This window comes from Pelodiscus sinensis, chromosome 20 (genome assembly GCF_052426305.1).
Source record: "Pelodiscus sinensis isolate ZL-2025 chromosome 20, ASM5242630v1, whole genome shotgun sequence".
NCBI lineage: Eukaryota > Metazoa > Chordata > Testudines > Trionychidae > Pelodiscus > Pelodiscus sinensis.
This window is the reverse complement of record NC_143071.1, coordinates 11,107,894-11,135,395: the sequence shown is the minus strand read 5'-3', so window position 1 is coordinate 11,135,395 and position 27,502 is coordinate 11,107,894. Positions and strand designations below refer to the sequence as shown.

Genomic DNA, 27,502 nt, shown 5'->3' with positions numbered 1-27,502 from the left:
TGCCCTTGCTGCCTCTCTCTGATAGAGGCTGCAAGGAGGGGGGAACAACTAGTAGAGTCACAACTCGACTATCTGATAAGCAGTTGCTTATTGGACAGTCAACTAATCGCTTACATCCCTACTCCTGACAGATGTGCACCTTGAAGAGGGATTCAAAGGAGAGGGAAGTGGCTTTACAACCTAGATCAGGGAAGGCGTGCCAAGCAGAAAAGGGCATTAGGGCAACAAGCACTAAGAAGCTATTGGGCTTTAAAAATTTTACCATCAATTTTTTAAAAGCATATGGTGCTTTTCTTAGCATGCTTTACATGGGAGGTAAGTATTTCCCCATCTGTAAAATGGGGATAATGAAGGTACTGAGAAGTAAAGTGACTTGACCTAGGTTATCCGGCAGGCCAGTGGCAGAGGAGGGAACAAAGCCCAGGTCTCATTCCCATCCAGCATTCTATCCACAGGGCAACAGTTCCTACCCAACTCTGATGCCTTTGTTTCACATTCAAAAGTGGTGGCTTTTAAAATGTTTAACAAATAATAAAATGATGTAGCAGGAAAGTGGTACAGGGATTCGGAACAGGTGACATGGTAGACAGGTGGATTTTCAATGGACTGGATGCCTGGGCATAGTGTGGGTGCTAAAAGGGCCACAGAAGCAGTAGTTATAAAACAAAAAATCCAACCACCCCATGCACAAAACAATGCAGGAGGTGAACAGGACTTGGCTGAGCACATGGGCCAGAGACAATAAGGATTCTCTCAGACATGTCATCGAGGAAGTAGCAGCAAGATTTGGATGCATTTCCTGTGTGTTCTGTACAGGCTACTGTTGACAGTTATTTGCTTATGAGATTGATGATTTGTAGATTCTTTCATTGTAGGTTTTCTTCTATACTAAAGTGATTCTAATTTTAGTAGAGTACCACAAAAATTGACTCCTATCTTACAGGCAGCTGATGAGAATGGAGTACTGGTTGAGGAAAATTAATCCTGTTGCCTTATTTTGTGGTGCCTCAAGCAACTACGTCTATGAACTGGAAGAAAAAAACAGAATGTTGTTCTGCCTCCAACTTCTTCTGATAGTTTTAATTGTGATCCTTCTGATTGTTTTAAGAGTACTTCTAATGTCAATTTTTAGAAACTAGGGAGACATTTCAAGGCTTGTGGATGAGAGAAACACTTTAATGAAAGAAAATTTACTCTTAACACAGTAACTCACCACGAAAATCCATGGCTGAGAAATAAAAATTCAATCTTAAGAATTTTGTTTCAAGAGCACACCTGAACCAAATACTACCAGGAATTATCAATCAAGATACTTTTACCATTCCTCACTTTTTAATTTAAATTGTAACTTCCAATAGATCTGTTTCTAAAATAAAAATTGGTAAGTCTACAAGATTCTGAAATCTCTCGACAAGCAGTTAATAATTTTCAGGGTGGTGAATCTATTATAGGTAGCAAGTCAAAAGCAAAGTAGTCTCCAATACTTACCAAACTTTTCAAACAATTGTTTGTTGCTCATCCATCTCCAGCATGCTCCCTGCTCCAGTAGAAACATAATTTGTGTGTTTGTCTCTGTTCTTTAATGAGACTTATGTCCCATTTTAAAATTAATTTTGGTTTCATACTGTAAGAGGGGAGGAAATGGGGGCAACAGGCACTATGAACAGAAGCAACATTCATTCACTGTAAGGATCCAATATCATAAAAACACACCCCCACTCTTCTTTCTCGGCCTTGCAACCTATAGAAAAGCCCTTCTGTAAACAAAAGATTCAGGGCTCAAAGTACAAAGGGGGGATAAGTGTCTCAACCACTTTGTAGAAGGATGCAGTTTCCTCTCTTGCAAAATATTACTAGCTCTGCAGCTTGATCACTTCTGGTCCCTCCTCACCCCCAAATTAGGATATGTTAAACCCCCAGTCAGGGGGCCTGAATCTAGTGCCCAGAGAGATTCTGATAAATTCCAATGGGCACAAAAAAACACACTTAGGGTTAGAAGCCAATAAATGCACTGACCGATTTGGGACATAGCCATAGTAACACCCCAAAGGCCTTTGTTCAAATCTGACAGTCTCTTGCAAGCTTCTGAGCAGGAAAAGAAAAGTAAAACACATCATCAAAGTACAGAGGGCTTTTGTCATATACCCCAAACATGTAAAACATATGCCTAAACCATTAGATTTGTCATGGGGCAATTTAAAAACCAAGTGACTTTAAGAATGGACATAAAGTGTACTGGGTATTCATTGAAGATGCTCTTTACCTTCACCAGTTCAAAGAAAGACCTTGAATAATCTCACGGACCCAAAAATGGCATGCTGCATCCCCCTTTTTGAATTCAGCGCTCCTTATTCCGGTTGACATGAAACATGACTTGGCAAGCGAGTCTCGCTATTGTGAGATGGATGTTCCATTAGTTCTGTTTTTATGGGCAAGTAGGTATCAATAAAGATGAGAATGCTCAGCTACCACACTGACAAAGGGTCATAAGAACCCAGATCAGCTCCCCCTGAGACTTTTGATTGTCATAACAATGTTTATCATTTTCCATTTTAAAGTGGGGAAGAGTAACAGCTGATTTAAATAAAAATAAAAGCCAAATCAGCTACACATACCCCAACAAAAAATTAAAAGTAGAAAAGCTAAGGGGGTATTTGCTGTCAAGAAACTAGAAATCCTCAAAATATGTAAATTTGCCTGTCCCACATTAACAAGCAAACAGTACCCCCATAGCTCGAGTATAGGGCAGGATTGGAGAACCTAAGTCCTGGGGGCCGGACGCAGGCCCCCAGCTTGCCTGAATCCAACCCAGAGGGCCTTGCTCCTGCTGACCCCCACGCTGCTGGAGCACAAAAAATCTACCAGCCTGGGCCCCCTAGGCTCTGGTATGCGAGGGGAATGTGTGGATTGTCTCTCTCAGTTGGGGGCCACATCCGTGAAGGTTTGTTTGGGGTTTGTTTGTTTTTTTAACTTCTCATTTGTGAGCAGCCCCCCAACAGATTTTTCAGTGGGTCAGCGGCCCCAGACTTGAAAAAGGTTCCCCACCCTTGGTACAGGGACTAGTTCAGATAAGGATGTAAACGAGGCTTTGTCCGGTATTTTATATTTCATTTCAGCTTCATCAGAAAACACAGGAGTAAGAGGATTCTGTCAGCAATAAAGAGCAAAATAAAAAGGGGGAAAATAGTTTCTAAAAGTTTACACAATACAATGGCTTTTTAAAAGAAAATTATGGAAAGAGTGGAGGTCCTTTTAAACTGGCCGTACTGAGACTTTCATTTTATATTTAAATAACTACATGGATACAATGAAATGGTGTATTTCAATCAATCAATTACAATTAAATAAGTGAAAAGGCTGTCCATTATATTTTGGAAAGGGGCAAGATTCACTACATGCAAATACCCAAATTACCTTGATCACCAAAGCACGATGCCAAGCTTCAGTTTCTAGTTAAAATCCTTTGCATCTATTTTAGTTGTAATATACACTTTTATAAGTGTGAAAGCTGATATATAATGGCTCTTTACTGCACCAGATAGCATAGACCGTTGGGAGCATTTGCTCTCAGTTCTCAGTAACAAATACACTGATAGATGCCTTCACTTGCTTTGTAACGAGTTTCTCCTCTTCAACTGTGGATTTGTACCCTTTTGCAAGAACTCACCACTGAAATAGAGCAACACTTGTAGCAGCTGTGTGCTAAATAAATTCCAAAATACTTGAAAATAATATATGTACTAGGATGGGTCAGGAACATATTTATTTTCAGAATCTTGTAGAAAAATTTAGACAACCAACCCTGCAAATTCCGTGCTCTGACAGTCTGTCAGAAATGTTTGCAAGTTCAACATAATCAACTTTTTCACAAGTGTCCAGTTTGCAGCAAAGTGTATTTGGAAACAAATGTTTCCACTAGTTCTCCCTCTAGCATCTTCATAGCTCTCCAGTGAATGTTGCCGCAGTTTATTGGTTTGCCTTGGGGATGGTTTAGCTCCTCTTTGACGTAGTCTAGCCAGAGATCTTTTAAAGAAAAAAACATGTGGTTATGTTCTGATTTGACTGTGGTAAGGGACATGTGCCCCGGCCTAACATGGAATCTCTCCACATTATTGAATATGGGATGTCTGTCTGTCTGTGTCTGTCTCTCTCACACACAGATTCAGGGGAGCAGGCAAGAGGCACAACTAGCAACTCAGGGACAAGGGACACGGATAGCTCAGTGGTTTGAGCATTGGCCTACTAAACCCAGGGTTGCAAGTTCAATCCTTGAAGAGGCCATTTAGGGATCTGGGGCAAAAGTTTGTCAGGAATGGTACTTGGTCCTGCTGTGAAGGCAGGGGACTGGACTCAATTACCTTAAAAGGTCCCTTCTAGCTCTAGGAGACAGGCAATCTCCATTTAAAAAAAAAAAAAAAAATACTGGCTGCAGGACTCCAGAGGAGCAGGGGGTGGTGGTGGTGGCGGTGGCATAGTCAGTGGCTGGAGAGAAGTGGAGGGGTGGAGGGTGGCGTCAGGTGGAGGATGCCCAGAAGTCTCTTTCAGAATCTCCACCTCCCTCATCCTCCTCTCATTAAAACAGACTTTCCACAGACTTTCCTCAGGCACCAGCATTCAAGGTTATATAAAAAAGCTAGTTCTACTATTTTTCTCTGCAAATATCCAGTATTGCAGCTACATTTACATTATGGGTTAAACAGGATTTTGTGGGCTAGCCTGGAAACCTCATTACCATTTATAACATTATTTCTATGGGAAAATGCATTCCAAGTTCCAACAAACCAACGTTTGGAACACAACCCGTTTGTTAGTATGGGACTTCCCGCACAGTGAAGTCCAACTGTGTTTCTCCTTGAACAGAGGAAGCTTTGCCTAAGGGTTATAGCCCAGACACGGAGTCCAGAGAGCTGCGTTGTCTTCCCAGCTGTGACAGAGACATGCTTCACCATGCTACACACACCATCTGTAAAATGCTACCCTCAAAGGATGTTTGGTAATGACCATGATTACACACATTTGATTTGTACCTCATACAAACTAGCGAGTTACAGACGGCTGTTTCACCCTAGGCCAGCCAATGTCAACAAACCCCCAAACCCTGACTCCTACAAGTAACCCTGCCGACGTTGGTGGGACTACCCACATGAGTATGTGCAGGAATCAGGGCCCTGGACCAGGGGTTCTCAAACTTCACTGCACCACACACTCTTGCTGACAGCATAAACTGCATGACCCCAGGAGGGGGAGCTGAAGCCTATCCTGGCCCTGTACATGAGGGGAAAGGGAGCAAGAGCAAAAGCCCAAGTCCTACTATTCCCGGTGGAGGCACCAAAGCCACAGCCCCAGGGCTTCCACCCTCAGTGGCGAGGGTGCGAGGCTACACCCCTGAGCAACGCCACCATGGGCTGAAGTCCTCAGGCTTGGACTTCACGCCCTAACAGTGGGGCTTGTGCTTTGGCTCTGGGCCCCAGCAAATCTAACACCAGCCCTAGTGACCCCATTAAAATTGGGTCCTGACCCGCAATTTGAGAACTGAGAAATAGACTCAAAATGCTGTGGGCCAAGCTCACTGCAGAGCCCCATCCCAAGGGAAAGCACAGCATCAGCAACCTGCACCATGCTGGTTAGCAGGAATTAGTGATAGGACTGGTTAACCGGTAAGCCTCAACCTACGGGTATGGGTCAGTTACCTGCTGAAGGCAGGGGGCTACTCTAGCCCCATGAGGCCCATTGTGGGCAGGGGCGCTCCAGCCCAGCCAGAACAGCCCCTCAGTGGACGGGGAGGGGGGCCACTGGAGCATCTCTCCTCCCCCGCTCACCACCCCTTTAATCTGTTAACTAGTTAAACATTACGTTTAACCAATTAAACAGGATTTCACACCCTAGCAGGGATAAGGGCAGGAAGATCCCCCCCGCCCCGTTTCTCAGCCTGATGGGAACCCAAGGCACTGAATAAGAAAGTCTCATACCAGAGTCTGTAGAACCAAACTCTCTCAGGGCACGTTCATAGTATTCTCTCAGATTAAGCATCTTGCAGGCTTCCTAAGAAAGGAAAAGTTAAAGACCATTGCTGGGATACAGAAAGTAACCAGTCTGCTGCTTTGTTAGATACTTTAAACAAAATGTTATGCTAATTACATTGTTACATGCAGCTCAGAAGTTCAGACTAATTACTGCAGGAGACTCCGTTTTAAATTACATGGTCTGGATCCACTTATGATGACAAATATGGAGGGGACTGCAGCATAGTTACATTGTACTCAGACAACTACCTCTTCCTGGTCCAAAGCTGTAACACATGTTCCACAAAATATGATATTACGTTGATATATAACACTTACTTGTTCCTTTTCTATTTTGATCATTTTCCTGAAGAACTCGACTGAAAAGGGGCGACTTTCATGCAGGCTAAAATAAAAGCATTAAGAACTTTAGACTTCAGATCTCCTCCAACCACGTTAGAAAAGCCAGATTTCAGACTTGTATTTTTCACCTGGTAAAGACTTTCTTTGCTTTCCTGTAACCACCAATCCTGTAGGCCCAATCAAGGTATTTTTCTTTCATGGTTATTGAGTCAGTGGGGGTTGTGACAATTAAGGATCTCTGCAAGTTAAAACACAACAGGATCTCTGCTACAATTGCAAAGTAAGTATAGAGAACGATACCAAACAATTTCTTGTCTCCATTTTCGAATACACTGGCATCAAATATCTGTCTCCTGAGAGAGTCTGAATGTCAAGTATTGGAACTGTCACTGAAAAATTGGTAGATTCATCAGACTCTGTATTTTTCAACTACACAAAGCTCAAATTAGAGCTAAAATTTCTTCCTTTCCAATATTCAAGTCAGTTTAAAGAATTAATACTTGGCATCTTCACAGCACTTCTCATCTGCAGGTTCTCCAAATTAGTTCTCAATGGTCCCATAAGCAGCAAGTATTTTACATTACAAGTAGAGACAGAGGCAGAGAGGTGAAATGTTTTGGACAAAGCTACCCAGTGGGTCTCTGTTGGGATCAGAACCAAAATGTTTTCCCCTAATTTTCTGGTACTGTATTCATGTGTTCATAAGGCAGGTTAGGTGTTCAAGGGAATGTTTGACAAACTGACAGTTGAAAATAGCACACAAATTGAAAGCTGGTAAGATATTAGAGGGGTGAATTTAAAAAAAAAAAAAAAAAAGACTTAGGAACCTCAGACCCACATTCAAAAGTGATTTAGGCTCCAAAATCAATTGATTTTCAGTGAGACTTCAGAGTACATCTACACAGCTGCGACAGCAACCCTCCCAGCCTGGGCTGGCAGATTGGCTTGTGCTACCATGCTAGGAACAGATGTGTAGAAGTTGTGGCTCCAACTGGGCCTTGGGCTCCGAAGCCCACACCTCTCCTGCTTTAAAGTGCTGTCTACACAGCTGTTTTTTGAGCACTAGCGCCACTACCTTAAGCTTGTCGACCCACACTGGGAAGCTCATGGTCACGGGCTGCATAAACATACCCTTAGAACCAATGGTGCTTTTCCCCCTTTAAAAATTCCCCAAACATATCAACAAAATGGCATTTGTAACACCGGCAGGCGGAATCGAACCTGGGATCTCTGGAGCTCAATGCATGAGCCTCTATTGCAAGAAAAGCTAGCTGGCTATTAGCTACTGCTGTAGAGCAGACTCCTTATTCTTTCTGTAAGTGGTCTTAGGGCCATTAGATGCGACAAGGGATGTGAACATATAACTGTGTAAATGGTTAACCAATAAGCCTAGGCTTATCAGTTAACATTCACTGTTACACACAGGCTCCTGGGGAGCAGGCGGGAGCTGGTTCGTGCCAGGAGATGGCTTAAAAGCTGGCTTCTGGCACACACAGGCTCCCAAGGAGCCGGCTGCTGCTGCCTGAAACTGCTGAGTTTTTCAGCGGTCACCTGGTTACACAATTACCCATTTTAAACAACCCTAGATGCGACAGTACACCCACCCCCAGGGGTGTGGGTTACACATTCACATCAAAGCCTGTGACAAGGGCAGCATGTAGAAAACATTTGTTAAGCAAGCCCCACCTACTGTCCCAGTTATCTCATGGCAGTTATTTACTTTCTAGTCCATTTCAAACAGTAATAAGAACCTTATATCCCTCAGCCAAATACCTGGTAGAGGGCTTCTGTGTCTTCCTTGCTGTTTGCTGCTTCGCTCCATTCCACCCAGAGAGCCCATAAAGGCAAACAGTCCTGTACAAGAAAAGGAAGCAGTGAAAGCTCAGAGCCAAGCCTCAGTTTGAGATGCAGAAAAATGCAACTGTCACCAGAGAGCTTAACAACGTTGCACAAACAATTCCAGCCAATAGCCACATATGTTCTTACTTAGATGCTGTACATCCAGGTGCAAAATCACCCATCAAAAGGGGCTGTCATGAACCAATGACTACTCCACAGGCACAGAGAGCAACTAGAGGTTACATACGCCTCCACAATTTTCCTCCTCTCCAGGTGGAAAACGTGGCCTGGCTTAACAGCTGCTTGACACCATGGTGGGAGTGGGTCCTCTTGTACCGCCAAACAGAGATCAGTCCAAAGGCAGCAGAAGAAGGAATCAGATAATCCTTCCTGGAGCTCAACTGAAAGCATGTGGGATGGGGAAAATGACCAGCTTGCAGTGTTCCCTGTAAGCTGAGGGCTTGGGCATCCACCCAAGAGAGATTCAGATGCCACGCAGCTGATTAGCAGAGTGCCCACAGCCGGCACCATGAGTTTTTACTGGTGATGCACATCCACACATGCCTCGGTGCACATAACAAAATTTATTCTGCACATGGGTGGAAAAAAATAGAGGGAACACTGCTTCTGATCAAAGCCCTAAACTCCATTCCTCCTTCCTTCCCCAGCACTTTGGGGGCAGCCACCTGACCATGCAAAGCCGGGATGCAAGAGCATATGGGCACCTCTCCAAGGCAGACAAGAAATACCAGTTGGCCACTAGAACAACAAACAGCCTAGTAATTCATTGTTCAAATCCTTGAATTCCTAAGTCATGTTTCTGTTTGCACTTCACAGACTCAACCTAACGTGCATTTTGAATGGTGAGTCCATATCTATTTATTTTAAAATTTTAAGAAAATATAAAACCACAGGCTAGAGGATTTTTGTTGCGAAACATGGCACAACAGATTAAAATGGTCACAGACCTTAGATTTCACTTGTCTCATGGCTTCCTCAAAACACCGGGCCACATCGGACTTGTTCAGTTTGATTAGCACCTGCAGTCTTGTTTGCCACATTTCCACTGACTGGCGGAACCGTTCAGTTGCTGCTGCAGCTACCTCTGTGGCCTTCTCAGAAAGGTCACACTCCAGTAACAGGTGAAGCTGAAACAGCCAATGAAATTAATCAACAAAACAGGTCTGCAGCCTTTATTAAGTAATGGGGCCCTGATCTGGCATTCCCGCACATCCAAAGCTCCTACAGGAGTGGCAGGTTTGGGAGTTGCCAGCATTTCAGGATCAAGGCCCAAGTCTGGTTTCCTGCATATCTCCTTACCCACTGCTTATACAACGTCTCAGGGAGCAAGGTGGCCTCATGGGCTCTGCTGAACACACTCAAAGTCCTGTCCAGCCTCTGAAAGACAAGGAGAGCAAGCGTTGCTGCGTGTACCTATCAACATCAAGTGTGTATTTCCAAGGCTGGGGCTTTCTAAGGAGCCCAAATCCCACTGGAATTCAATAGACTCTGGAGGCAAATTCCTCAGTCTTAGGGTTCCATCCTCCCTTAGGGTATGTCTACACAGCAAAGTTATTTCAAAATAACTTTCCTAGCGTCTACACAGCCAAACCGCTATTTCAAAATTAATTCAAAAGAGCGGAGCGCTTATTTCGAATTTGGCAAACCTCATTCCACGAGGAAGAAAGCCAAATTCGAAATAAGTGCTGTGTAGACACTTATTTCGAAATAGGGGTCCTCCAGCCTTCCTAGGGTGGCCTGGTGGCCACTCCAGCCTCAACCAAGAACACTCTTCTCCCTCCCCGCCTCCCTGGAGCCCTTAAAGGAGCAGACTCTGGCCATAGTGCCTGTGCCAGCTCCAAGCCTACCAGCCCAGAGCCAGCAGTCACTGCCCCTGACTCAGTGGCCCCAAAACATGAATCAGCAAACCACTGGCAGCCAGTCCTCCACCGCTCAGCAGGAGCAGTCTGCCAGCTCCCAGGAGCCTGCCAGGGCCCGGAGAAGGCGGGCGCCTTCCTGGTCCAGGGTGGAGATCATGGACCTTATTCAGGTTTGGGGAGATGCCCCCAACGTCAATGATCTCTGCACTAGAGGGGGGGGAACGCGGCCGTCTATGGCAGGATAGCTGCCAGCCTGGCCACCAAAGGCCATATGTGAACCCAGGAGCAGGTTTGCATGAAAATCAAGTTGGTCTGGCGAGACCCCACCCCTGAGCTTCCCCTTCCCCTTCTTCCCCTTGTTTCTCCCTTCCAGCTCCCTCCTCCCAGGTTTCTCCCTCCCCTCTCTCATCCTCTGTCCTCCCCCTCCCGCCTCCTTTCCCCAGTTTCACCAGAGTTTCATCCCCCCCCCAGTTATGTTAAATAAAGAGGGCGGAATGAGGCTCAAGCCCCCAGTGGGGCAGACCAGGGAGGCTCTTAGTGCTCCTCAGAGTGGAAGCTCTCCCACAGGGCCTCCTGGATACTGACAACCACCCCGATGGACCTTCCAGATGGCAGCCTGCAGAAAGTGCAGCCAGGCTCACCGCAACGCACCCACGAGAAGCATCAGAGTGCCCAGGGGCAGCTCTGGCTCCATGTTGCAGAGTGCTGTGGTGTTCCGAGTGAGGGCAAACAGAGCACACTGGGACAAAATGCTTTGCTGTCTCTCATCGAGGTAGACAAGCAAACAGGGAAACCTGAGAACTGGCTGTCCAGGGTGGGAGTGGGGGGAGCGGGCTTTAAGCACAGACCTCAGTTAGCCTCAGGCAGCATCCCCACACAGTAAGTCCTGACCTGGTACCCTGCCGGAACTGGTTCAGGCCAGCCTTAAATGCGATTCAGAGTCCTCTCAGTGTGGATGCACTATTTTGAAATAGCAAAATGCTATTTCAAAATGCATTTTGTGTGTAGATGTGTTATTTCGAAATAAGATATTTCGAAATAACACTGTAACGTAGACATACCCTTAGAGACAGATGCCTACAGGCACTTTGAACGCTGACTGTACTAGGAACATAGCAAAGCTCATTTGCAGTGCCAAGGGCAGAGCCAAACCATAAGTGGCTAATTAAGAGAGTCAAAAGGGAAACAATGAAGGCAACAGCTTTCTTAATTCAGCCAGTCAGGTTAAGCACCGATGAGCTGTCCAGGTACTAAAAGTCTGTTCATCCAGATAAGGAAAAAAACTATTTATTCACTCATCAAATAATGCTGTCTCTAAGCAAGTATTGTTTTGCACTCCTGTTATGACAAATTAAGAATTTTGTGCTCCTATAGCTCCTTTGAATGAAGGTGCTCACAGAACTTGACCGATTTTAAGCTTCCTTTGATCTCAAGGAAGCTAGGATGAATTATATCCAGCAGATGGGTTAAACAAGCCACAGAAAGGTTAAGCAACAGGCGAAGGTCAGAGAGCAGTCCTGGAAATACATAAGAGCCAAGGATTCCAGTTTCCCAGTTCTGACTACTAATTTTTTTTTTTAATATTAAAGACCACTGTCTCTTTTGAGAATGCAGCCATGAGACTGGACAAGAACCAGATATGGCAACATGGTCCAGAGGCTCAGACAATGACAGTCAGGAAATCTGTGTTCTGTGTCCAATTCTTCTACTTTCTGTGTCCAGTTCTTCCACTTACCAGCTGTAAGATCTAGGGCAAGTCTTTCCCTGCCTTGGTTTACCCATCTGTAGAATGGGAATGATACTTAGAACTTTAGAAGGGAAAATTACGATTGCTGGGTGAAAAAAATCTTAAAAATATAATGAAATCTTAAAAAAAAAAAAAAAAAATCTTTGCTACTGGGTCATGTTAGACTTGACATTTTTATACAGCATTTGTTAACAGAAGTACGAGTAAAAAAAAAAACAAGAAATTAAATGTGAGTTAGAAGCATTTGTTTAAAAATTCAGGTTTTATGATTAAAGTTTTTTTTTTCCCTCTCCACTACAAGAACTCAAAGAAAACCCCAGACTTTGGGACACTTACTTGAATCAAAAATGTTTAATCAGTTTCAGGCTTTCCCACCCCATAAAGGACATAACTCATTCACATCTGAGTACATGCATGCCAATTTTCAATTAGATGATCAAATGGGAAGACTGATTTACACAGTCCCAAACAAGAATGCCTAATAGGGAGAACTCATCTTTAATGACAGTTATCAATCCAAACCATTAGCCAGTTCTCATATGAGACGCATCATTGGTTTCAAATTAATGGCGACTGACCAGTTTACAAGAGTATCACAAAGACAGAGTATGGAAATCAGTGTCAGAAGAAGATTTTGGTACTATGAATGCATGATAAACACTTACCTTCCGCCTCAATTCCTCACTATTGGTTTTCCTGTTAAGTCTTTCCAGGCAAAAAGTGACATAGCATTTCCACATGGCCCCTGCCAAGTCAAAGGGAGAGTCAGACACTGAACAGACCCATAGCAGAAAGCACACACCTGTCTTGTGGAGGGGGAAATGTCAAGCCCTATTCCAAGTATAAATACTATGGGTGATGCAGCCGTAATGACAAATGAATATTTAAAATAACTTGTCTGCCATATGAAGCACAGATGGTAACGCTTAGCAAAGAGCCTTCAATCCAATTGGGATTTTACTCTGAAGAGCATTCAGGCCTCACTGAAATAAAGCATTTATCACATGGCGCAGTCCAACCCCATTCACAACAGCACTTTAGCACATGCTTAACTTGAAGTGCATCCTTCAGTTCTATTGAATGGCATGGAACTGTGGCATGGAACTGAAGCACAGACTTGAGTGTTTTGCTGAACTGGGGCCAAAATGAGGAAGGAATGTGGTTCCTGGCAGAAAGGCTAAGTGAGGAACACATGCAGGGGTTATCCTCCAGGACCTATAGGCACAGTAACAGTAGGCAATGGCTCTTACTACCCAGGGAATTAGAGACCATCCAGCCTAAATTTGATACCTGGAAAGATACTAGAACAAATTATTAAACAATCAATTTGTAAGCACCGACAGGAAAATAAGGCAAAAAGTAATAGCCACTGTGGACTTTTCAAGAATAATATTATGCCAAACCAGCCCCGTTTCCTTTGACCAGTGAATGGTGGGGGAAGCAGCAGATACAATATAACTTGATTTTAATAAAGATTTTTTTAAATCCCACATGACATTCTCATAAGCAAACTAGGGAAATGTGGTCTAGATAAAATTACTATTAGGTAGGTGCACAACTAGTTGAAAGACTGTACTCAAAGAGTAGTTGTCAATGATTCTCTGTCAAACTGGGAGGACATATTTACTGGGGTCAGTCCTGGCTCTGATACTAATCAACATTTTCATTAATGACTTAGATAATGGAAAGAGCATGCTTGTAAAATCTGTGGATGGTACCAAACTGCGATGGGTTGCTGGATGGGATTAGAATTAAAAATGATGCTGATAAATTGGAGAATTGGTCTGAAATCAATAAAATAAAATTCAATAAAGACAAGTGCACAAATACAAAAAGTGGGAAATAAGCGACCAGGTGGTAATAATGCTGAAAAGAATCTGGGGTTTATAGTGGATCACAAATTAAATAAGCCAACAACATGATGTAGTTGCAAAAATGGCTAATTCTGCGGAATACTAACGTGAGTGCCATATATGAGACATGGGAGGTAACTTGTTTACTGCCCTCAATATTTGTAAATGCTCCTCTGGAGTGCTGTATCCACTTCTGGGCATCACACAAAGATGTGGACCCCAAAAAAATCCAGAGGAGAGCAACAAAATAGATCAGGTTTCTAAGCCTTTCATTATGATCTGTCTTCACTCCCTGCCAAGATCCCTGCCCCTGGACTCCCAGCTGGCTCCCGCTCCCAACCGCCAGGGCTCTCTGGTCCAGCAACATTCATGGTCCTACTGGACCACAGATGTTGCCAGACCATAGAGGTTCAACTATATTGGAATTCTACAGGTTTTCATCAGGCACAGAATCAGTTTTTTAAGCCTCTCTCAATGGTTTCCAAACAGTGGTCTGAAGAGGTAGGGCTGCCTGCAAGCTTTGGACTCTCCCCATTTAAAAAAAAAAAAAAAAAAAAAGCGCTAAAAATAAACACTTGTCCATTCTGCTATTCCAGGAATCAACTGCTACCTTTGCTGCTACAGGGATGTTGCAGGTTTCTGTGTGTGAGGACATGACCTGTAGAATTGCATATGGATGAGGTGTCCCCAAGATACTCCCTTTCTATTTAGAAATGGGCCCCCGCAATAAAATAGCTGAGGAAGCCTTGTTGCACATTTCTCACAAGCACCAACAGGAAAAAACAAAGAGAAAAACAATTTTAAAATGGACGCAAAGTTTCTAACCCATGGGGAGCGATGTCACTGCCTCCTCGAAGACCGCACAGCACCGCTCTTCCTTCTGGGTCACCTCGGATGCTTTTGCCTGTTTAGATGAACATTCTGGGGATGGCAAGGTCTCCATTTCCAGTTCCCGACGGGCCATGAAGTCCCACGTAAGGGGATCATCAGCATGCTCGGCCTGCAAGCTAAGACACACAGACCACAATGCCATTATATGCAAACTGCCATCTTGCATCAAGCTCATTCTAGAGCAGAGGAGATTTGGAGTCACCTATTGTCGTTTTACTCCAAGGGGACAATTCTAAAGGAATTAAATTTCATTTCATTTTAATTTTTTAACTAAATGTCATTTAAATGCAATGTTTCACCCTTGCACAAGAGGCAGTTATCCAAAATTTTGGCCAGTTTCTCTTCAACAGGGCTTGAACTTGACTGTCAGCTGTCAAAGCAGCTCTTTTGGAAAAAGAAATGCATATGGAAAGCTTAAGGTGCACAGTTACAAGCAACTAAGTGAACTAGGAAGCTACATGTTTCCTGAAATTGTTATCCTGAGTATAAATAGTCTCTCCCCAAGGACAAGTGCATTTTATCCACATTTTATTAGCATGACCTGAAACAAAGCCAATGTTGCATTCCACACATGCACCATGTTCTTCTTTAAAAAGCTGGCTTGCCTGCCTGCCTGCGCATCAGTGTCCCCTGTGAGCTGTGCACTGAGAAATTCCAATGCTGCTTAGCTGTTTAGCGCAGGACCCACAGCTGGGTTGTGTGTTTCTACTGGTGCTGCACATTCACACATGCCTCAGTGCACATAAAAAAATTATTCCACGCATGGATGGAAAAAACCTGTACATGGATTTAAAAGATTAGTGGGAACATTGCTCAGCACCAATGCTTGTTTGACACTAAAAATCAGTCTTTTTCTTAAAAAGAAAGTTGTTAGATCTTAACCTCCGATTTCAACAGTACGGTGTCTCTGACACCAAATGGCGGGCCGGAAATTAGGACCTTGCTGGTGATTTTTTTTTTTTTAAATCAACTTACTTTTCAAGAATTTCTTTTTGCAAGTCTTGCGTAAAATCAAAAAGCTTTGCAATTGAAAGCAAGGACAGGTGGAATTCAGCACCTAAGATAAAGAGAGCAAAGAAACTCAATGAGAAGTAATATACTTCATTCCTCTGCATTTCTATCATTATTTCTGGTTTCCAATGGTTTTATATCATTTCCAAAAAAGTAAATATAATATTGTAAAAATCTATCCAGCTACTGACAGGTCATCTACTATATATTTGAGTTTGTCTGTCTGTCTGTTCAAGAACTTCTCCTAAATGGTAAGAGCTAGGACAACCAAATTTGGTAGGCAGCTTCCTCTTATCATAACTTAAAGTGATGTAAGGGTTTTGTTGTGCCAGGAAAATGGGATGTGCCTGGAATGGGATTGCTTCTTATAAAACAATACAGAAAACAGATACACTCACCAGGCAAGTGAAAGGCTACACTCTCCCCAAAATCTGGGACTGCCCCAACTCTGAGCCTCCCCCCTCCCAATTCATTTGGGAACATTGCTGGCTGTTCCCCTTGGTAAGGGAGAGAAGAATCTGGGGGGGTCATAGTGGACCACAAGCTAAATGTAAGTCAACAGTGTAACACTGTTGCCAAAAAAGCAACTATGATTCTGGGATGTATTAGCAAGAGTGTCATAAGCAAGACATGATAATTCTGTGCTCATAATGCCTCAACTGGAGTATCGTGTCCAGTTCTGGGCACCACACTTCAGGAAAGCGGCGGACCAACTGGAGAAAGTCCAGAAAAGAACAAAAATAATTAAAGGTCTAGAAAACATGACCTATGATTGAATACTGAAAGTATGGAGTTTGTTGAGTCTGGAAAAGGGAAGACTGAGAGCGGACATAACAACAGCTTTCAAGTATCTAAAAGGGCATTACAAGGTGGAGAAAAATTGTTCTTCTTACGCTCTGAGCATAGAACTAGAAGCAATAGGCTTAAATTGCAGCAAGAAAGGTTTAGGTTAGACATTAGGAAAAAACTTCCTATCCGGGTGGTTAAATCCTGGAATAAATTACCAAGATGGGTTGTGAAATCTCCATCACTGGAGGTTTTTAAGAGCAGGTTAGACAAACACCTGCCAGGGATGGTCCGATTGTGCTTGGTCTTTCCACGGGTGCACGGGACTGAGCTAGGTGACCACTCGAGGTCCCTTCCAGTCCTATGATTCTATAATGCATACATATGGGCAGACCAGATGTTAGTTATGTTTATTTTTCACTGTGTTTCATGTTTGTAATTGGGACAAGCAAGGACATGAATCTGCAACCCATACTGTCACCAGGCATCTTATGGCAGGAGAGGGGGAAATCGCACTTCTTGCTTGAGTGAGAACTGTAGTTTGAGTCACACCCTTTTTGATCCTGAAAACATTTCTATGCTTGGTTTAAATCGAGGTCATAGTAAATCTGCTTTTTCTGCAGTACAGCAAAAGAGAAGGGGTTAATGAAACGTGCTTTATATTCTGTACCATGATCACTACTGTGCCCAGAGGAGATTTTTTTTTTTTTTTTTTACAAATAACCATGGGCCCAATCTCCTGTTCATGCAGATCTAATGGATCTAAAATACAAGGGGTGTGGAAGGGCAATGGTTGCTATTTCAGGCAAAAGCCAGAAGAACCAGAGAAGGTGCCTGCCTAAAAGGGTGAATTTTACCACTTGAGCACACATCTCTATACAGACAATGAAGCCAGGATTAGCCATAAAAGATACCAGAGTCTCACTCCCATAGGGTCATTTTTCCATTAAGAAAGAAGGGTGGGGAAGCATTCAATTACCTTTAATTTTCTGAAAGGCGTTTCTGTAGATTATTCGAGCCATTTCCCCATTCAGAACCTCCTCAGAATAACTGAACTCGCCCTAAAATGTGAGAGAGTCAACTTTAGATAAATGTTTCATTTTGAACAACTACTCTCTGATTTAGAACTGGCAATAGAAATTTTTCTCCACCCCAACACACACCTGTGTAGCCTGTAGTAGAGGTGTAAATATCAATCAAAACAGTTAACTGGTTAAACTATTACAATTATATCATTGTTTAACCAGTTAACCATTGGAGGGCTGGCATAGGGCAGCTAGGGCTGTGGGCATGGCCCATCCAACTCAACCAGGGCTGCTGTGGCCTGACACAACTGGTGGTCCAGTTAATCTGTTACCTAGTAAGCATGTGGGTAACCTAATGCTTACCAGGTAACCAGTTAACCTTTCACAACCCTAGTCTGAAAACAAACTAGTATTAAATCAACGCCTAGTACAATACAGAGGAACCCAGTTTAATTAGTCTTAATCAGAAGCTTCTATTTACTTTCAAACTCATGGGTATAGAGTCAAGTATAGCAGAATCCTGTCTATCTCCTGATCAGATAAGCAAAAATTCAGACAATTTGGAGAACAGGAAAGTGTGATGCTGCAGCACCATCTAGTGGCAATAAGAGATATCACCTGCTTCCAGACCCACATGTGCTGAGTGTTTGGTTAATAGAACCAGATAATGGAGGGTCAAAGAAATGGGTTTCTACTGGACTACATACTTCTAAACCTGAACGAGCATTGTCTGTCCATTTTAAACAGAAGAAATTGCAAGTGTCCTACCAAATCCATCTTGGCTTGTTCAAACTCCTTCTTTTCTTTTCTCTGTTTTTCAGCATGCATCAGTTCCATTCTGAAATACTGCAGAAAACGAATGGATAAAAAGGAAATGGAGGAGGGGGTAAGTATTTTCAGCATATAAACACGTGGACATTTACTAAAGCAAGCCCTGTATAAAGATCTGCAGGTAAGAACTTCCCACCAGTGTCTGGGGGACCTATTGAGAAATAGCAATGAAGCAGCTATTTCAAAACCATAGGATTAATGCATTACCATGGACAGTTTGCTGAACTTCGTTTCAGCAGCTGTGATACAGCTTTATTGGTGATAACACTGCATCAGCAAGTGGACAGTGAAGCAATTTGCAAAACCAATTACATTTTAGTAATATTCCAGTTCACTGCAGCATCTGCTATTCCATCTTTGCTGAGATGTAAAGGGAAGCCGCCCATTACATATGTATGTAGTAAGTTGAGGGTCAGTAACATGGAGTCAGCAGGCCTAAACAGAGGCCTGTAACATGAAAACAGCAACAGGCCTGCAATCTAGTGAGCAAGACTTTGGTTCAGTAACACAGGAGCCAAGAAAGAGGCCCTATTGATAACTGTGTGATTGTGTAAGTTAGGTCGAGCATGGAAGGACACAGGGAGGCAATGGGTACAGACTGTGAGCCAAAGGGGAGTAATGGAACATCTTAATAAGAAATGTCTTGGTACAAAAACTCCCTAAAAACTAATGCACATACCGACCTACGTTCAGGACTGGGTCGAAATTGACAGCATGAAGGATAGTAAGTAAGCCCCCCTTCCGTAAGGTGAGGGGTGGTAACTAGGCAACAGAGGGTGGTAACCTGGTGCGTAAAGAAATGATGTAAGTTGTTTGTACCTGTCTATAAAAGGACACCGCAGAGGGTACTCTCCGGCCGACCTTGGGGGGGGGGGGGCGCACTAGGCGCCTGAACGGTAGGTGTCATTGCCTAAACTTACAGAATGCACAGTAGCTTAACTTTGACTAAGCGCTGTTAATATCTGATATATGGCAATAGGCCTGCCTGGTGTTGGTACCTTGTCAACGCGGGCCATAGTGCCCAGTGGTGTAACATTGTACTGATCTGTTACCAACTGGTAGAGCTTCGCATTTGACAATAAACCTGCTCGACTGATTTCAAACCTTGCCTGCATCTGTTGTTTCCGGGGCCCCTCAAAGATCTCTTGTGTTGACCCAAGTGCACAGGGTCTAACACTCTAGATAAAGGGAGTACCGATTGTTATGCACGCAGCTGAAAGTTTAACAACGGAGTAGAGGTCCTGTCAGGAGCACGCCAGGACAACCCTGACCAGACGACGCTGACACTGACAGTCCAGACCACCGAAGGTACCAAGGTACGAAAACACCAAGGTACGACAATGTAGATTATGAAGCATGCACTTGAGCAAGGGATCATTGGCCTTAGGTCCAATTAAATATACATATACTGAAATCAGATGACAGACCACCAGCCTTTTTCCTTTTTAGAAAGAGTATCTCCTATTACAGCAATCAGGATTAATCTTTGCCAAAGGCTTCATGAGCACACCCTGTAAGCCACTCAGATTTGTTTTGTACTCTGTGTTGGTTGCTTGTGCCAGTGACAGTTCACTTACAACACAGTGGCAGCTATTATAATACAAACAAAAAGTAAGTTGGGATACTCCAATCTACACTTAGTCAAGACTCCCATTGATTTGAATTTCACCAGTGTAGGAATGCAGCCTCCTATGCTTATAGTAATGTAATTACAAAGCTGTTCTAACACTCCCTGGAATTCACATTTACCAAGTAGGGACCTTCACTGACTTCTAAACTCGCTCTCTGCAAAAGCCATTCCTCAACTTGAGATTAGACGAAGGTTTCTAACCATTAGAGGAGTGAAGTTCTGGAACGGCCTTCCAAGGGAAGTAGTGGGGGCAAAAGATCTATCTGGTTTCAAGATTAAACTAGATGGGTTTATGAAGGGGATGGTTTGATGAGATAACAGGATCTTGGTATCTAATTGACCATTCATTATCAGTGGGAAATAGGTCAATGGAGGGATGATAGGAGTTACTATAGAGAACTTTCTGGGTGTCTGGCTGATGAGTCTTGCCCACATGCTCAGGGTTTAGCTGATCGCCATATTTGGGGTCGGGAAGGAATTTTCCTCCAGGGTAGATTGGCAGAGGCCCTGGAGGTTTTTCGCCTTCCTCTGTAGCATGGGGTACAGATCACAGCTAGAGGATCTCTGCATCTTGGGGTCTTCAAAGTATTTGAAGGCTTCAATATCTGAGATATAGGTGAGAGGATTATTCTAGGAGGGGTGGGTGAGATTTTGTGGCCTGCACTGTGCAGGGGGTCAGACTAGATGATCATAGTGGTCCCTTCTGACCTTGGAGTCTATGAGTCTATAACTCTTGTTTTCTCAACCATTATGCTTTACCCCAGTAGCTAATGATATGGAAACCAGAAATAAAGGTCAAATTCTGTTCTCATTTAGCCTGTAGTAAGTTGAAAGCAACTCAGCTGAAGTCAATGGAGTTACAGCAGTGAAAAACTCCTTGACAACTAGGTTTTACTAGAGCACACGAGAGGACTGGACAAAAGAGGCGAAAGCAAATCTGACTGTAATGTGGCTATTTACACTTAACTGGGTAAGATACAACAACTCCCCCAGCAGAGTTTGGATGCCAACCTCTAACGCAGAGCAGTTTTTGCCTGTAGAACTCTCAATGCCTAGAAATAAGTGTTTAAGATAAGGTCAAAATTTCTCTTAATTCTAGGTGTTAGAATTTTACTCTAATTACAATTTGAACCTCTCTAGTCTGGCACTCTTTAGTCCGACAACATCCATGGTCTGGCATGATTTAGTTAACCAGATGTCCACTTATGGGTATGGCCAAGTTTCTTGTGGTCCCACAAAGTTTGTTTATAACCACCAGTCCTGGCTCTCAGTGTTTTGTGCTCTTATTTATCTCTAATTTACCCCAAAATGTCTTCTAAGAGCCCAGTAAGCAGTGGAAGTGCTGGTAATGCTGCTAGACAATATTGACCTCCTATTGTTTGGTAAATTCTCTGGTTCGGCAGCAGTCAGGTCCCCAGGGTGCCAGACTAGAGAGGTTCAACCTGTAATTGAAAGCCACTCTCGCAGAACGGTTGCGAAATATTACCAATTTAAGCTCAAAACCAATAACCATTGGGAAACTAATTTTTGCAAGAGCGTTCCAAGCACACACAACTATACTCAGAGGCAGAATCATAAACTCACCTCTTGATACAGTTTTGGAGACTCTGGATGGAAGCGCAAGGCACGAAGGAACAAGTGCCTGGCACTTTCGGACGAAAAGCGTTCCTCCATCTCCCACTTGGCAGCCATAATCCACAATGCTGCAATGGAACAAAGAAATGGATCTGTTATAAGCTTTGCTACAAGACTAATGGGGAAAAGAGGGCAATTCTGGAAGGTACAGCCAAGGAAGTACTAACATGGCATTAAGCCCAGCACACAGAGGAAGATTTCTATTTCAGTGACATTTGTTTAGTGCCACACGCTCCTTAGGAAAAGGGCCTTTGAGCCCAGAGAATTCTCAGAGACACTGTTTTTCCTGGCATGCTAGCATAACCCTTCCTTTCACCACCCTCTCACTGCAGTGACATTCCCTTCAGTGGAGCGTCAAGATGGAAAATGCAAGGGAGGGATTGTTAAAGAGTTGAATGGGGATCTCAAAGAGCAGTAGCTTGGATTGACTAGTTTGTCATGCTAACATATTATATGTTCTTCTAAAAGAATCAAATTGGCTGATTTGAACACACGACACTAAAAAGCACTTTACTGTACCTGGCTTATTCGGATGAATGGCTAGCATAGCAGAAAATACCTTGCTAAGCTGGTTTTTTTTATTCTGTAAAGACAAGAGAACTCCTTGAGCTTTACCAGTTGTGAACATTTTAGCACTGAATTGAAATATTTTGCAACAAAGATGCATTATAGATCGAGAGCTACCTTACAGTCATGTTGAAAAAGGCATTTCCATTCCAACCTGATTGTTTTTTAGTGACTTCCCGCCCCATTAAAAAAAAATGCCTTTTGGGAATGACATTCCTCAGATCTATTCGGCACTGAAGATGTGACTTCTGTAAAATTACAGAAAAGTAACATTTTGAATACTCACCCATTTCTTGCAAAAAGCCACATGTGACAACCAGAGCTGAATGTCATCCTATTGGAAAGGCAAGAAGCCAGGGTTAACTGGAGAAAACATGGCAGTAATACACCTTTACAACTGGCTGTGCATTTTGAATAGTATAGAGCATATGTTTGTTATGACTGTAGTAGAGCATGTAGCTGGAAGTGATTTTTCTGCTTGGGGTCCTACCTTCCTTCACACCTTCCACCCATAAATACAAACCGCTGCATCCCTGCAAAGATGCCTCCAAGAGCCCATCCCTCAATTCCAAAATACAGTCTCCTCTTTCCCCATCATCTTCCTGCAACATACATAACTCATCATTACTCCTCATTACTCCCAGGTGACTCAAGGCAATCCCTTCCTCTGAAACGACTTCGTTTCCAGCTGTTGCCAGGAAAATTCACATGGCAATATAAGGCACTAAAGCTGAAAGACCGAGTAGATCATAGAGTCGATCTGTTCACTGGGCTGAATATTATCTCTTCAAGAGGTTGTGAATCAGATATTGGATGATTATCCGTAAACTACTAGCAGCTATTTCGACAAACCTCCATTTAACTTTTCTTTTATATTCTCCTGTATGATCACAGATACTTGTTAGGAGGCCTGCCAAAGTGGGAAGGAGAGGGGGTGCAAATGCCCCATAGCTCAGAGATTGGAGCCCTTTAAGAGCACCACACTCCGATCAGGGCTAGGTGGGGGCGCCACAATCCGAGCAGCACTGAGGGCTGGGTGTCCCCAGCCCCGTCCCTTCTGGGAGTGCATTTATTCTCTTACATCACGGTGCATGAAGAGGTTGTGTAATACAGCCAGGCCCTACAGAAGGAAACATGCTTACTTTCCACTTTTCTGTGGCACGCTTGAACAGCCCGTGTATTCTCTGCACAATAGAATACTCAATCTCATCCTTCTTAAAGGAATAGCCAATGCGCTGAGGGGTAGGGAAAAAAAATAGTTAATTTTCCTGCACTGTCAAGATTTGATTTATGCTACTTTGCATTGTAAGGAGTTCATCAACTTACCGATCTTCTTTTCTTGATTAGTTCCAACATATTAATTTCATACTAGGGGAAGGGGAGAAAATTAAAAAGTAATTGAAAGAAAAAAAATAGATCTCCAAGCTAAGCTCTTTATAGCTGTTAAATAGCTTATTGGGTGGACAATAAACATATATCCATGACAGAGTAACCATCAAGTTAGAGCCAAACATTTGTCAGTTATCCAGCTATGGAAGTTGCCTGCACTCAAGTATGATTATACTAGGGGTGAAACAAAATACAGAACTATGTAGCACTTTAAAGACTAACAAGATGGTTTATTAGATGATGAGCTTTCGTGGGTCTGGCCCATGAAAGCTCATCATATAATAAACCATCTTGTTAGTCTTTAAAGTGCTACATAGTCCTGTATTTTGTTTCAGCTACACCAGACTAACACGGCTACACTTCTATCACTATACTAAGGGTGACATTTCAGACACTCTCAAGCACCCTAAAGTAGTTTACAAGTTCAATTAAGTTAACTGCTGGCCCAAAATAGATCACACTTTATTATTAATAATACACTGCATTTCTCTAGCACCTTTAGGAGGGTGTCTTAGCTGAGCCTCAACATTTCTGAATGAAGAAGGAAGCTGATGCACAGCAAAATTCAGTCCCTTGTCCAGGGTCACAAAGCAACTCTGTGGCAGAGTCAGGGACAGAAAACTAGACCATCTGGCTCCCAGCCCTGTGCTTTAACTACTAGTACATCAGTTCTCATCTTGGGGATCAGGACTCTAAAGTGGATTGCCAGGGATGACTTAGGCTTGTTGGGACCCAGGGCTGAACTCCACACCCCTGGGCAGCAGGGCTCTGATTATATATAGACTCCTACCTAGGGCTGAAGCTCTGGGGCTTTGCTAGCCACCGCATCTCTGCCTGGGAAAGAGGGGCTCGGGCAGGCTCAAGCTCTCCTAGGGCCATGTCATTATTGTTATCAGAAGGGGACTGCAGTACAATGAAGTCTGAGAAGCCCAGCACCAGTACATGTTCTCTCATGGAATGTGTTACTAAAAGGCCCGGCCAAGCCAATACCCTGGGCCCTAACTAAAACATACCTGGATGTAATTGATAAAGTCTTCCTTGTGGAGCGCTCTCCTCTGAATTTTGTATTCTAGAGCGGAGGCCTTCTTTATGACTGCCCTGGAGAAACGCAAGAATTCCATTTTTTAGGCATCTTTTAATGGCTCTTAATCCCAAAAAACTGATGTTGTAGTGTACAGCAGTATGGGCATTTTCTACAGGGCAGGTTTTGAGTTCCATTTTATTAACATTCCTTTTCTACCTGGCAAGAGTCAAAGGATGACCAAGCAATTGTGTGTCAAACTGTGATGCAGGCACAGGCTCCGGTCTACACATTCTTAAATTCTCTCTCTTCCCATTGTGACATCCTGAAGGCACTGAGCCTCTTTGGAGCTTGGGTTCTTGGAAAGTATCCCATATTACTCTATCCGAGCACATTTCCCCTGAATGGTTCCAACACTCCCCCCCCCCTCCCCACACACACCCAATTAGACACAAGGTAGATTTCCAGTCCCCACACTGCTTCTTCAGACCCCAAGAAAATGAAAATAAAGCCAAAAAACTCCATTACTAAGCTGCTATCACTGTTCTGGAAAATGATTGCTACATCCCTTGGATTTTTCAGTTTAGTTGCTAAATTGGTGCTTACTATTCCTCCCCCTGACCAAAACCTCTCCTCTGCTCAACACCCCTCACAACATGTGCTTGCAGCTCTACTTCCGGCCCCAGAATTGAAATGGGTCTTCGCCCACCCTCCGATAACCTGAACTGAATTCAGCCCAAGTCTCTGCCACCTCACACACCCAGATACTACTGGTTCAGCTCTTCCCCAGTGACCTGTAGTCCAGCTGCTGCATCCCACCACCAGGGTCCTACCCCTCCTTCCTCAATAAACTGAGGTCTGAGCTTCGATGTGGTCCAGCCCCCACTCACATTCATAACCCTGGCTCAGCCCTTTTCCCCAATATCCACAGCCCCAATAACCTGGTCTCAGTCTGAGCCCAATAACCTTGTTTCTAGCTCAGCCTCTACTCCAATAATATGGCTGTTGTCTCAGATACCCAGTAACCTGGGTTCCCACCCCATAACCCAGGCTCAAACTCCCTCGCCTTAAAAAAACTTGGGCTCTCACCCTTAGGCCCCTAATTGCTCAGGCTCAAGTCCAGTCTGGGGGAAGCTCTACAGCATGGGTTCCCAAACTGGGAGGGGAGTGAAGAAATTCCTGGGGGGGGTGCGAGGCGATCCAGACCCCCCTCCGTCCCCGATCAACTCCTTCTCCCTTAAGTTTTGCTGCTATTTTTGCCTTTTAGCACCAGTCAGTGCCTCTTTTTTTTGCTCAACAAGTTTTGCTGCTGGGGGGAGGGGGTTCTATGGATCTTCCTGCTCACCCCTATCCTTCATGGGATCAGTGGTGTAGTAAGAGGGGTCAGTTGCCCCTGGGCACCATGCTGGGGAGGGGGCCATTTAGCTGCCAGGCCACTTGCTCCCTGCAGATAAGCCTTGGAGGCAGGGCCGGGCGGCAGAAGCGGGCACTTCAAAAGCCTGCCTGGGAGCCCAGTGCCCCTGGCTCAGGAGCTACTGTTGCCCCTGCTGCACAGTTCAGCGCAGTTTTGTCTTTGGCCTGGGCACATCATACCCTCGCTATGCCAGTGCATGGGACATGGGAGAAAATAGATTTGCTTGTATTTCTCTCAACATACTCCTAGCACTTGTAGATCCACAGTTCAGAAAATGACTGTTCTCCAATCTTGTGCTTCTGGTCTTCAGACCATGCCTAGAGGAGTCAGGAAGGATTTCCCCACCCCCCTCCAATGCGTAACTGGTCACGTGTGTTTGCACTTGGGGACAGGGAACAGTCAATCTTCCTCAGAAGCACCTCAGGATGGCCACAGCAGAGAACGGATTGTGTGCGTGTTCGCTAAAAGATCAAATCCAAGATGGCAATGCGCTGAGATGCAACAGAGAAACCTGTATCCTAGGCCTGGGCAAGATGCAGCCCAGGGGCTGGATTCAGCCCACCAAGCCTTTCAATCCAAGGCATGGCTCCCACCACTGGACCCAGAGGCAGGGAGCAGCCCCAGGGCTCAGAGCAACTAGCTGCTCCATCTGCCTCTGGGAGTTAGGGGGAAGAGTCGCGCACTACAAACCGCTTCCTTCCCCCAAGCTCCCTCTAAGCCCCCCACCTTCTCCTGCACCCCAATCCCCTACCCTTTCTGCACCCACCTCTGTCCCAGACCCTGGGACGGGGTCGTGGGTTCTAGTCCCGGGTCGGGTCGAACCGATCGGCCCGGGGCTGGAGGGATAAGGGGCGCCCTGACGGTAAGGTGGTGGGGCGGGTTCCCGCGTGTCCTAGGGGATAGGCCGGTCGCCTGGGAAGGACGGAGTCATGGGTTCGCCATAGAAAAGTGTGACCCTTAACCACTTACCAAAAACTTGGAGTGCCCCCCCATTAAAAATTATTGCCCCTCCCTCCCCCGTATCCCATGCTCAGCTGCTGTGTGCCGCTCACATGCTCAGGGTCCAACTGATCCCCAGGTTGGAGGATGGCAAGGAACGGAGGGAGAGCAGGACGAGTTTCCTTCTTCTGCAGCCTGGGGTCTGCTGGGAGCCACCCCATCCATTCCCATCCCTGCCCTAGCCAGGGGGGCTTGGCTAGGAACCGACAAGGGCACGGAGCTGTCCCCTGGGGCCCAGGCCGGGTGTGTATCCCGGAGGCAAAGCCCAGCGAGGCTCAGGACACACGCGCGGCTCCAAAACTCTTCTGGCCTTAAGCTCCACGAAGCCAAATCGCTGCCCCCTCCCGGCTCCCTGCGGCCCCGCTCACTTGATCTCCTTGCGCGTGAAGAGCCCGACCCGCTCCAGCTGCTCTAGCTCCGGGAGGCGGCCCTCGATGCGCTGCTCGATCCTCTCGGCCATGGCGGGCGCTGCAGCGCGGGGCCCCTGCGCGACTCGGCAGCCCCAGCCCGGCTTCCGGAGTCAGCCCGGGGAGCGCCAGGCACGGGGCTCTGCCGCCTCTCTGCGGCTCCAGCCGCCACTGCGCCCAGCGTCGGCACCGAGCTGCAAAGCCCCCCAGCT

At 44.8% G+C, this 27,502-nt stretch overlaps 1 protein-coding gene across 2 annotated transcripts; it reads right to left on the bottom strand.

The window, feature by feature from the left end:
- Window positions 1-3,746: 3,746 nt before the first annotated feature.
- UTP6 (UTP6 small subunit processome component) lies at window positions 3,747-27,475 on the bottom strand. 2 transcript variants are annotated; one of them, XM_075903848.2, is made up of 20 exons: window positions 27,252-27,409; window positions 26,128-26,345; window positions 24,463-24,547; window positions 23,387-23,428; window positions 23,203-23,295; window positions 22,347-22,394; window positions 22,013-22,076; window positions 21,443-21,561; window positions 18,166-18,243; window positions 17,352-17,433; window positions 15,551-15,632; window positions 14,510-14,691; window positions 12,497-12,576; window positions 9,525-9,602; window positions 9,173-9,352; window positions 8,139-8,219; window positions 6,494-6,603; window positions 6,342-6,408; window positions 5,970-6,042; window positions 3,747-4,023 (listed from the first exon to the last, which is right to left on the bottom strand). In XM_075903848.2, the coding sequence occupies exons 4-20, from the start codon at window positions 23,414-23,416 to the stop codon at window positions 3,866-3,868; spliced, it is 1,605 nt and encodes a 534-aa protein (XP_075759963.2). In that variant the 5' UTR covers window positions 23,417-23,428; window positions 24,463-24,547; window positions 26,128-26,345; window positions 27,252-27,409; the 3' UTR covers window positions 3,747-3,865. The 2 variants fall into 2 exon arrangements, with proteins under 2 accessions (XP_075759963.2, XP_075759962.2); XM_075903847.2 differs by lacking the exon at window positions 26,128-26,345 and having other exon boundaries at window positions 27,252-27,475.
- Between the last annotated feature and the right edge of the window lie 27 nt (window positions 27,476-27,502).